The 12,207-nt window shown below is 40.6% G+C and overlaps 1 protein-coding gene across 3 annotated transcripts; it reads left to right on the top strand.

The window, feature by feature from the left end:
* The first annotated feature begins 85 nt into the window (after positions 1-85).
* pum3 (pumilio RNA-binding family member 3) lies at positions 86-11,924 on the top strand. 3 transcript variants are annotated; one of them, XM_082538313.1, is made up of 18 exons: positions 86-330; positions 1,287-1,367; positions 1,449-1,631; positions 1,957-2,140; positions 2,235-2,310; positions 2,759-2,852; positions 3,866-3,932; positions 4,133-4,307; positions 4,483-4,586; positions 5,074-5,152; positions 5,276-5,374; positions 6,256-6,309; positions 6,753-6,833; positions 7,135-7,277; positions 7,390-7,612; positions 7,766-7,853; positions 10,476-10,566; positions 11,013-11,924. In XM_082538313.1, exons 2-18 carry the CDS (start codon positions 1,295-1,297, stop codon positions 11,140-11,142), a joined length of 1,944 nt encoding a protein of 647 aa, XP_082394439.1. In that variant the 5' UTR covers positions 86-330; positions 1,287-1,294; the 3' UTR covers positions 11,143-11,924. The 3 variants fall into 3 exon arrangements, with proteins under 3 accessions (XP_082394439.1, XP_082394438.1, XP_082394440.1); XM_082538312.1 differs by having other exon boundaries at positions 90-330; positions 1,283-1,367; XM_082538314.1 differs by having other exon boundaries at positions 180-330; positions 1,283-1,367; positions 1,449-1,625.
* Positions 11,925-12,207: the final 283 nt, after the last annotated feature.

Below are 12,207 nucleotides of genomic sequence, written 5' to 3'. Positions count from 1 at the left end.
ATGTAACCACAGTAACGAGGTCTGCCCCTTTAAATGACAGTCTGTAAACAAACATTGGCCGCGTTACAGTGGCTCAGAGCTCCACAAATCGAAAAAAAAGTTCACTTTTTGTCAGTACACTTTGGGACTGCACAACCACTCAAAGTGTTAAATATTGGGAGCTGAAACGAATAAATTTATCGGTGCGGCGTTTTTGGGCGATAATGAATTGTCGCAACAACCAACGTTTTACGGCAGTGGAGTTTCAGTTTGATTGGACGCTTGGTGCCGTAAACCGTGTCGGTTATAGAACACATGGGACGGAGCTGAGGTAGCGTGTACATCTGAAATGTGAGTTAACTGCTCGAAAAAATCACGTTTACGTCGTTATGTTATAACAAAATGCTATTTTTATTTGCGCAATAACAGTTCCTAACTTGTGTTATATATGTTGCTAACTAAGTAGCATGGTAAAAGCACCAGAAGCGCTTTATGGATCGAAAACACATTTCAAAACTGTTATAACTGATGGAAAAGTGGTTCAGTAATATTAAAATTTAAGCAGAGTTTCGTCATTAACAGCACGTGAAGAAAAAAAGCTTGGTGTAGTTTCTTGTCTGTGGTTCTAGTTTAAATCCAATTAGAATCAGAAACGTTATCGTCAGACACTTTCGCCCAGTCCAACAAAGCTTCTCACTGCCTCGGTAAGATGTTCAGGAATACTTTATTTTTCCCATATTTGGTTACTTATTAAAGCAGTTTAAATAATGATCAGATGATACTAATATTTATTATTATTATTATTATTAACATCTGTCAGGTGCTTCTTTTTCAGATATATTGTGTTATAGAGAGTGATAGCATAGCAAGTTTTTAGTTCTCATCAGTTGCAATCACAGAACCAGTCTTCGTGATTCCAGTTTGTACAGTCTGTTAGTATCACCAGCTGTAGTGCTGCTTCTCCTGCAGATCACAGCAAAGTACACTGTACTTGCAGTAACTGATGGATAGAAAATCTCATCATCACTTTGCAGCACACAGTGAAGGATTGTGGTGCCTGCTAAGCCTCTTGTTGTATACAGCCTATGTGTGACAGCATGAGCGGTCACGCAGTGGTTTTGATGAGTATGAAAGAGATATTGATCACATGCTACACTCTCCATAACCAACAAATTTCAACCCAGATAACCGCTTGTGGGAGATTGGCGTTCCATCCTTTCTTTCTTTCTTTTTTACTTTAATTTGTCACCTGCGTGTATGTGACATGTTAATTTTCCTACTCTTGTCTCACTTTTTCTCTCAGACAGACATTAGGATGGAAACTCAATCAAAAAAATTTTTTTCTCCTAAAAATGGGAAGAAGTTCATGCAGAAAGGAAAAGGAAAAGGTAAAGCATCTTTTACAACAATGCTTCCAAGCTTCATCACATCAAACCAGTTTTGTGATTGCGGTGTCTCATTTTGCCCAGATTCCACAGGGACCAAATTTGGTGGAAAACCGGGCAGCAAAAAGCCCTTCAAACAGTACAACAACGCAGAGAGGAAGAGCCGACCGGGGAAGGGCTGGGATGGCGACAAGAGACAAACAAAGTTTTCTTTCTCTAAAGGAGGGAAGAGGAAACTGACAGATGCTAAAGATGAAGGAGGTGAGGGTGAGGAAATATCGGCTCTTTACAGACCAAATCTGACACTGTAAACATTGGAGTTGGTTGTATATCATAAGCTGAACATAATTAACACACATACATTCTGCACATATACAGCACATGTTATCAACGCACTGCTTGTTAGTTTTAGAGTAAAAATAAATAAATACATGAGATACACTCTCTGTGCTACAGTGTGGACAGTCAGACTGCTGAAATGACGCATTCTGCTCTAAATCACTGATTCTGTGTTCGGCTTCTCCTGAGAGCCTTTCTGTTAGAGGACGGTCTTCAAAAGCAAAAGTTGTATTTCCTCTTTTGTGTCGATCAGGTCCTGGGGCTAAGAAGGTGAAGAAGGATGGGTTTAAACCAAATGAGAAGCTCACAAAGGAGGAGCTGAAGAAGAACAGGCAACAGAGAAAGAAGGACCTGAAGAAGAGTCGACAGGAAGCTGAGAGGAAGGACATGTATGAGATCATCAATCAGTCCAAACATATGTGGGGAGACCTCAGGAGGTACATGTCCACACACACTCACTCACAGGGTCGGAGACAAGGCCGTCGTTTGTATTGCTGCGGTCGGTTCAATATTGGATGTTTGTGCTAACAGGAAGAACTGCGAGAAAGACCTGAAGAAGAAACTGTTGAGAGAGCTTCGTGATCTGATCCATGGAAAAGTCAAACAGGTTCGTCTGTTTGTTAGAAACTGCACATTTGGATTTATCTTTATTTTTAAACCTGTTTAACTTTTCTTTAAAATGAACCCATCCTCAAATGACCATATTATGGACATTCACTCTTGTTGACATCATACAGTGGGGAAAAAACCTCCTGAAATCTAAGTATTTGGCTCACAGGGATTACGTGTACATACACTAGCCTAATCATATATGACGGAAAAAAAGAACAAACAGGATAGGCTTCCAATAAGATGTACCTTTTTAAAATGTAGTTCTCTTAGGATTGTTCATCATGTCTGCAATTGACTCAGAAAGTAAAGAGGCTTAAAAGTGGACACACGGATCATAAAACATCATAAAAACAGAACAGAGGAAAACAAGCAGTTTCTTGCATTTTGTTTTAATTTTATGGAATGATTTGGATTGTTATGTGACCGTGCTTTCCTTCCTCCAGATGGCGTTTGCTCACGACGCCGTGCGAGTGCTGCAGTGTTACATTCAGTTCAGCAACCACGAGCAAAGGCAGGAAGTGTTTGAGGAGCTCAAAGGTGAGCATCATAATTTCATCTACTGTCTTTGGAAGTGTTACAGTCTGCGTGTGAGTTACCCCAAACTCTGAGCTTTTTCATCACCAGTTAATTCAGAGGTGACGTCTAGAAAATATCCCCAATACAGACAGAAAACTCAGAATGGGCTGTGGGCATTTAGCAGTTCTGGATTTTAATGTGACAGTGGATAGTTTTCCCTTTATTTTTTATTTTTTGTTTGTTTTAACTTTTTATTCTTGCACAGAAGAATTTTTAGAAATGGCAACGAGGCTTTTAGCAAGAAAGGGAAATCACAAATTGACCACACGTGGTGCTTTAACCAGCCAGAATCTGAGAAAACCCTGGCGTGCATGAGTAATGTACGTTCATTTTTATGCTGGCATAAAAATTCAGCACACAGTGTAAAGACATATATTTAGCAGGGTTAGGTTAATTGCTGTTTCTAAATTGGCCATAGGTGTGAATGAGAGTATGAATGGTTGTCTGTCTTTCTCTGTTAGCCCTGTGACAGACTGGTGAGCTGTCCAGGGTGTACCCATGCCTCTGGTGCCCGGGACAGGCTCCAGCCCTCCTGCAGCCCTGATAAGGATTAGCGAAAAAGGATGGATGAATGGGAAAAATGTCTTATATGTTTGAGTAAATGGGCCTACAGACCAGCAAAACTGGTTAAAAATATTAGAATTCTAGTGAGGTTCCTTTGGACCTTTTCAACTCATGCAGGAACGGCCCTGATAACTTTGCTGGTAACGAATGATTTTTGGGTCCAGTGGGTTTTCCCTGCTACTTCCCTCCAGAAAATTTATATTTTTATCAAAACCAACAGAAATCCATCAGCGCCAAAGTCATATTTGTTGCTACTGAAACTAGCTTCTGCCGCTTTTTTCAAAACACCTCATCCACGGATTATGAACAGGCAGCACATTTTCCCTTTTACATCAAAATTCAATAAGTAAGATGTGAGTAGATATAAAAAGATCCAGTTATACGACTGTGTCCTTGTTTTCTTTTAACAGATGACATCCTGAGTTTGAGCAAGTCACAGTACGGCAGACATGTGGTGAAAAAGCTGCTGGTGTACGGGTGAGTCGGCTTAGAGGAGTTTTTTTCCCCTTTCTGCAAAAGCATCTTGAAACAGGTGTTTCTATTATTTTGTCCAACCAGTTTAAATGAATTCAGCTAAATATGACAGAATAAACTGCTCAGCAGCTACAATGAAGTTCTGCAGTAGATAAGTGTAATCTTAGGTGTATTTATTATTTATGTATTTACTTCCTCCACAGGAACAAAGAGCTGGTGGCAGCAGTGATTAACAGGTTTAAAGGTCACGTGCGACAGATGCTCCGGCACGCCGCTGCCTCGTCCATCATCGAGTATGCGTACAATGACAAAGCGGTGCTCGCACAGAGACTCATGCTCACAGATGAGCTGTACGGCAACACCTACACTGTCTGCAAGGTAAACACACACACACACACACACACACACACACACACACACACACAGGCTTAAAACTATTGTTTTGTATCAGCGCCACCAGAGGGCAGACAAACAGGCCGACCACTATTGTGATTATTATTTTTGAGAGGTGTGTTTATTAATTGGTGTTGTGCGTCTCTTTGTCCGTGTCCAGTCATACGAGTTCAACACCCTTGAGAAAGTCGTAAGGACGAACCCGGACAAGCTGAACAACATCATGGACGAGATGAAGCAGATTCTCACACCCATGGCCCAGAAGTAAGACCAGGAAAAGAATCACCTGCTAAGTTTGACTTTGAAGTCCTTTACAAATGTTTTCTGACAGAGTGTGGTTAAAGCTTTCAGTTTTTGTTATACTAATGAATAAAGCAATTCACATTAAGTTGAGGTAAAATGGCAAAAGATTCAATAAAAACATTGTTTAAAATGTTTTTCCTAAAGATGAGAACAAATCTGAGCTGATGTGGAAACTTTGATTTGGTTTGAGACGCATTTATGGTCAGAATTAAATTCTTTTAGATAAATTAGAACCTAAAAGAAAGTTAAAGTTATAAAATTTCATTACTGAACTTAAAAGTTACAAATAAAACCTTGAAGTCGATTCGTCCACACATATTTAAGGTTTTGTAAGTGAGAGAGATGTTACATGCTGTTTTAGACATTTGTTTCTGTTTTTAAAATTCTGTTTATATTTTATTTTATCTGGATGTTTGTTAATCACTTGGACTGTTTTTTTGTATTTCAGGGAACAAGTGATCAAACACTCTCTAGTCCACAAAGTCTTCCTGGATTTCTTCCAGTGTGCTCCTGAGAAACAGAGAACGGTGAGCCTCTTTTTAAAGTTTCCATGTATTAAAGAACAGAAGCTGAATATCGCTGCTTCATTGGAACTAAAAATGGAATAATAATTGTTTCTCCTTGCTCTGTGTTTGTTGCGATTCGAGCAGGAGATGATCGAGTCCATCAGACAGTCTGTCGTCTACATGGCCCACACTCATGACGGAGCCCGAGTGGCGATGAACAGCTTGTGGCACGGCACAGCCAAGGTGCGCACACGCTCAAATGCAACAACTGCACGTGCACATGCAGGAGTTCTGTTGTTACAGACAGTTGAGAAGCAGCCTTCACTCTTTTCTTTTTTCCTCCATGGGAGTCATTTAAAAAACTCTGCTCGAAAACAAAACTTATGGGCTCAAAATACACGAAAAGAGAGCCTGATCGGATTTTGTTTACGTAAAGACTCTTGTACCCAGTTTAAAATCGGTGGCATAAATGACCTCAAGTCATCACCTGTGTTTATTTATCGGTTCATGAGGTTAGCAGGAGGACACACAAACCCAGGCTTTTACCTGTACTAGTAAGCCAGTACAGGGTTGCAGGTCCATCCACTGTGACCCCTTGGGAAATAAAGGTTAGGCTGAAAGTTGTTTTTTTATTATTACCTATCAGAATTGTTCCATGTACCACAAGCCCCAGGGTAAACTGATATTGTGGTGATCAAAGAGGTTTTCTTCTGCGGTGTAAAAGCAAAGCTGTCAGTTCAGTGGTGCATCTACACTCTTACCCTCAAGTTCTGGGTAGCAACCAAAAGATGAGGGGAAATGAGTTTCCTCTAGAAGATGCAAGATGGCCTGTTCTTCATTAGAATAGGGGTGAGCTCAGAGTAGAGCTGCTGCTTTATTCATTGAAAGAAGCTAGTTCAGGTGGTTCATGCATCTGATTAGGATTCCTGATGGACATCAAGTGGCAGAAGATGGATGATCATAATTATTTTCTAACATGCCAGCCGCACATTAAAGCTTCTTCAGTTCCTCATAATCTTTAGATTGGCACCATCCAAACTTCATATATATGTAACTAATGTTGATGACTGGCAGGAAATGGAAGCGTCTGCTACACAAAGTCATTGTTTTATTTTTTGTTTCAGGACCGAAAAGTCATCATAAAAACTATGAAGACCTACATGGTGAAATTTGCCATGGTGAGTTCATTTAATCATGTGTTGATTGATTAAACCAAAACCTATGTTTATATGTTAACAATTCATGCAAAGTGTCTGCAGGTCAATTAAAGTATGTTATAAACAGTTTGGATGTTTTTAGTGTAGTGTAAAATAACTTCATGGTTGTATGTCTGCCAAAAAATAATCACTGTCATTTCTGTACTTTGTATTCTCACCTCCACTTCTACCTCTCATTAGTCTTATTTTTCTTGTGGATTTCTGTCAGTTTCAGATGTTTTGTGATGAAATTCTCTGTTCTTGATGTATCTTCTAAAACGTCTCAGACAACTTTTTATGTGCACAATTGTTCAAAACTAGAAAATAGCAGCTGATTATTTAATCTCTTTAAAGTCACATTGTTCAGAAATTAAAATTCCTCAGAGTGAGTAAGAGTGAAGACCGATATATGTATGTATCCACAGGGGGAGTTTGCTCACCTGGTTCTTTTGGCCATATTTGACTGTGTGGACGACACCAAGCTGGTCAAACAGGCCGTGCTCTCAGTAAGTCAAATGCAAAATACTTCATTGGTATGCAGACTCAAATGGTTTTGGAGCCCAGCAGGAATCTGCAAACTGACTAGAGAGTGTAGAGAAAAATGACTGTGAGTGGCCTGAGCCAAAGTGCAAATCTGTCTGAACAGGAACAGGGCAGACACACACTGCCACAGCAAAAGAAACCTTAGCTTCAGACTTGGATGGTTCCTGGACTCATATGCTCCTGACTGGGAGGGGAGAGAATGCAAAGCATGACATGTTTAAGAAGTATCCCCATTAAAAACTCATTTGTGTCCCACCTTTCCAGGAGATCCTAGAATCTCTGGATGAGGTCGTAGGTAACAAGTACGGTAAAAAGGTCCTAGTGTACCTGCTGAGCCCCAGAGACCCGGCTCACCTGGTGCCGGAGATCATCAAGGTGTTGGAGAAGGGAGACGGAAACGCACACAGGTAACAGCAATATGGACGGTTTTGTTTAATCCAAGAAAGTAAAAATAAATAGTAATGCTAACATATAAAAATCTGAGATGGAGTGAAGGTCACATGTTTCTGCTCTGTTCAGTAAAAAGGACACAGCAACTCGGAGGAAGGAGCTGCTGGAAGTTGTCTCCCCACCGCTGCTGGAGTACCTATGTAACAACGCAGCTGCCATGGCGATGGACAAGGCGACCAGCGTCACCATCAGCGACATCTTGGCGTCGGCCTGTGGGGACCTGCGGCCCGCCATGACGGCTGTGGCTCAGCTGGCCAATCAGGAGTTGGTACCAGGAGGGATTAAAGGCAAGGTGTGTGACAGCAGTTAGAAACCGAGCACAAAAGTGTCAACAAACAACAAATATGAATATGAAAGGATTTTTTTTTTTACTTGGATATTCACTAAAAGAAGCTTTGATGGTGACTTTATGTTTGATGCGCTGTGCTCTTTGTGCCCTCTGTAGCTTCACATGGCAGAGCATCCAGCAGGACACCTGGTGCTGAAGTGGCTCATAGAGCAGGACGTTACGCTGGCAGAGGCCGGCAAGGAAGGTAAGGACACTCTGACACACACACAGTAAACTGGTTTTAATGAGAATGTTGTTGAATTCAGGGTCATTTCTGACAGCGTGCTGAGCATTTAAAAAACCTGTTTAAGTGGGTTTCTTAGATTAGCTTGAGTCATTTTCACACAAACTCCAGATATTTGCAGGGGAATCAGGCTGGGTTTAGATGTGTTCACAATGCTGGGAACACTGTGTTTTTTAGACAAGCAGACAGGACACATGACAGCTGCTTGGAAGCAGCAGCTGTAAATAAATAAATAAAATTTTGTCAACAGCCTAGCTGCAGCATTTTGCACAACCTGTAGACGATCCAGAGAACCTTTGCTTAGACACATAAAGAAAGAGTTACAATAGTCCAAGCGTGAGGAAATAAATGCATGTATGGCAATCTCCAGTTCAGGGTGAGATAAAATAGGGCTTAACTTAGCCACATTTCTTAAATGATAAAAACAAGATCGAACCAGAGATTTCACATGCCCATCCAATGTGAGAGTCGTGTCAAAAGTTACACCTAAATTCCTGATAGAGGATTTGACATACACTGAAAGAGGACCAAGGGCTTTCACTGTCTGGGATAAAAATCTGTCAGGAGCGCATACGAGGACTTCAGTTTGAGTTAGAGGAAATTTGCAGCATCCAATGTTTGATGGAATCTAAGCAATCATTCAGAAGCTGAAGCTTAGATAAATCCTGGGGCTTAAAAGAGATGTACAACTGAATATCATCAGCATAACGGTGATAACAAATGTCCTCAAAAGAGCCCATTATATGCTGGAGGGGGAGAAGATATATTAAGAACAATAAAGGCCCCAAGACCGAACCCTGAGGGAGACCACAAGTAAGGGAAGTAGAGGATGACCTAAAATCGGAGACCACCACAGAAGAAGATCGGTGATGTAGATATGAGGAGAACCACTCCAAATCAGTACCCGATACACCAACCCAATGTTTAAGCCTTTCCAGGAGGCTGCGGTTGTCAGCAGTGTCAAAAGCCGATGTTAGGTCCAACATAAGTAGGACTGAGCATTTTCCTGCATCATTACTCATCAGAATGTCACTTGAGACCCTAAGAAGGGCTGTTTCTGTGGAGTGAGCTCGGCGAAAGCCAGACTGAAACTTATCACAAATGCTATGTTTGTCCAGAGCTGCTATAAGTTGCTTAGCCACAACCTTTTCTAGAAGCTTAGCAATTAACAGTAATTTAGAGATAGGTCTGTAGCTGCTCCAAAGAGTGGGGTCTAGCTGAGGTTTTTTTAAAAGTGGGAGAATAGCAGCATTTTTAAGATAAACCGGAACTATACCAGACGCCAGTGAAGAGTTGATTAGAGTGAGCACAGATGGACCAATTACCTGGAAGACATTTTTGAATGATGATGCAGGAACAATGTCAAGTGGACAAGAGGATGTCTTTACTGAATTCGCTAGTTTTACCAGCTCAGGTAGTGAAACGGGAGAGAAAGTATCCAAAATGACGTGCCGAGATGGGGTTGAGATCGACATAACAGGTGCTGAATGAGAAAAATTTATTCTTACATTCTTCATCATTGCAAGCAGAAAAGAAAGAAAACTGTCACAGTCGTCCTCATTAGATGAAATAGGGGCTGCAGGAAGAGCAGGAGTAACAATGTCACTAATTGTGTTGAATAGCACCTTAGGATTACCTCTGCTCTTTGTAACTAAGTGTGAGAAATAGGCAGCCCTCGCATCTCTGATAGCATTATTAAAAGAAGCTAAAAGGTCCTTTAGGTAGAGGAGATGAACATTTAGATGGGTTTTCCTCCACCTGCGCTCCGCTTTACGACAATCATGTTTTAGACCGCAAATACTGCCATTTAGCCAAGGAGGAGATTTGCAAGCAGAAACTCTCATTTTAACCGGACAAATTTAATCTAAAATAGAAAGGCAATAATTATTCAAAAGATTGGTTAAATAATCAACATCATTATGAGGAGATAGTAGGTTAAAAGCATCTGCAAATGTCTTAGCTGTGGAGGAGTCTAAGATACGAGAGCTAAGTATCCGTTGAACAGGGAACAAAAGCTCATTAAAAGACATGTTAAAAACAATAACATGGTGATCACAAATAAAAATGTCCTCAGAGTAAATAAAATCAATAGTTATACCCAAAGTAAAAACAAGGTCCAGTGTCCAGCTGTCACACTTCTAACATACCGCCAGGTTAAAGACCAGCTAATGCCTGATTCAACTGAGCTGGACATTGTGTTCTCATTGGCAACTCTCTAGAGCATTGTCTCCAAATGTTAATGGCCACATGTGTGAAAACAGCTTAGTGCCTGTCCCCTCTAACCCGATTGAGGATTTAGTCAGTTATAGCTATGGATCAAAAGAAAGAACTGAACTTTTTAAAAACACGAGTACGCTAGAAGCAGACAGGTGGTATTCAGTGGACTAAAAGCCAAACACACAGCTTTGGAGTGTGTCTCTGCTGAGCTGAACAACAGAACCACAAACCACCACAAACTGCAATACTCCTACATACCTGCAGGAAAATCACTTCACATCAGCGCTAGAAAGTGGAAACTATATATCTTCTTATCTCTTATCTCTGTATCTTGTTAATCTCTGCCTGTCTGTTTTACCCTCTCAGAGCGATTTGGGAGGATCCTCGTGGACACAGTAGGAACAAATAAGATGAAGAGCTGGGCCAAAGTCAACAGAGGAGCCATGGTGCTCTGCAGGTCGGTGAACAAACACATTTCTATCACTTCAGAGGGTGTTTCTTGAGGGTTGTATAACAACTGAAGTTCATCTCAGATAGTCTTTTTATTAACTGGCTGGACAAAAACTCAAACCCCAGTCAGGGATGAAGGGTATCATAATGTCAAATGTCACATGACTCTTCTTTAGCACAAAATAACCTCTGCGTGCTGCCTACTTCTATCCTAGATATTATCAGATGATGATAAAACGGTGATTAAAAATCTATCAAGAGCAGATAATCGATACTGATTTTAAAACATGCTCAAAGAACATGTGAAAACATGGCACTTCCAGCTGATTTTAAACTGAAGATAACCATGTGTTTGTTCTAAGGACCAACAGGGGGCGACTCTGGTATCACAAAGAAACCATTTGCCCTCTTTTTTTGTAAATTAAAGTTTTGGGGGGCGGGGTTTCTTTGCAGTTTGCTGAACAGCTGTGACAAGTCTGTGGCTGCGGAGGTGAAGGCGGCGCTGGAGTCCATCAGGTCGGAGCTTAGCAGCATCAGCAACAACAAAGGCGTGGAAATCCTGCTGGAGAATCTGAACAAGTAGACCTGTTTCTTCCAAACAAACTGCTGATGTTTAACCCATCGCTGCCTCTGTGGCACCAACACCTGCATGACTGAGTGATTGAAGCAGCAAATGGGAACATTTTTCAGGAAGTGGATACAACCTGACACACTGCTGTGTAATTACAGTGGATGGGAATTTGTTTGGAATCTGGGAAATTAGGAAAAGTGTTTGGAAAAATGGTCACCGCTACAAGAAAACAGATTACAAACATGGAAGAACAGCTGGCAGTTCAAAAGTCAACGGACAACACACATAAATTCTCAGATAATCAGTTTCGAGTCCATTACTGTCTTTGAAACTCAGCACTTCATCATTTACATTAAACAAATCTGGACAAAGTGATGGGTTTCATGGACAGAGGCTAAAATGTTTAGATACAGAGCTGATTAGTGAATGGGAAACGGCCTCTGTCTGTGATTGATGAGCTTAGCATGACTGAATGAATCATGACAAGATCTTCAAGAAATGAACAGAGGTCTCTTATACTTACTGTAATTATAAGAGAAAATCCTGCTTATTTTATGCTTGGGGTCTTCTCCAGTTGACTTGATTTTAAAATCTATGTTCAGGCCAACACTCTGCAGGTTGGACAAGTAAAACCATGTGCATAACATGACAAAGCCCAAAGTTTTTTGGTAATTTGTGTGAACTAGGATTCATCTGATCAGCCTTCAGATTTGGTTTGTAAGATTTTATATGTTGTAAGCATCAGCTACAAAGTTACTGTGTTTGCAAAATAAAGACTATTGTGACAATTATAATATGAATTATGATTTTTTTTTTTTAAATAAGAGATTTATTTATGTGATGCTGACACAGAACCCCAAAACCTGAGTGTGAGCAAGCAAGTAATCAACGAGCATTGTCAAAGTAGACTTTAAAATGTTGGTTTATTTCAGTGAGCGGAAGAACCTGTCACATTTTTGCCATAGATATTGTTCCAATGGTTGGTGCTCATGGTAAATGGACTGGTAATACCTGTAAGATAAATAATTTTTAACTCTGAATCATGCAAAGCCACTCCTGTAGAGCCTAAGAATAAAA

This window comes from Aulonocara stuartgranti (assembly GCF_965226115.1).
Source record: "Aulonocara stuartgranti genome assembly, chromosome: 7".
In the NCBI taxonomy this organism is placed as follows: domain Eukaryota; kingdom Metazoa; phylum Chordata; class Actinopteri; order Cichliformes; family Cichlidae; genus Aulonocara; species Aulonocara stuartgranti.
Note: the sequence above shows the minus strand (reverse complement) of the source record. Positions and strands in the feature narration are given on the sequence as shown.

Coding starts and splice junctions, on each gene's coding strand:
- pum3 (XM_082538313.1), top strand. CDS start 1,295: ATGGAAACTCAATCAAAAAAATTTTTTTCTCCTAAAAATGGGAAGAAG. Junction 7,278..7,389: donor GGAGACGGAAACGCACACAG/GTAACAGCAATA, acceptor TGCTCTGTTCAG/TAAAAAGGACACAGCAACTC. Junction 7,854..10,475: donor GGCAGAGGCCGGCAAGGAAG/GTAAGGACACTC, acceptor TTACCCTCTCAG/AGCGATTTGGGAGGATCCTC.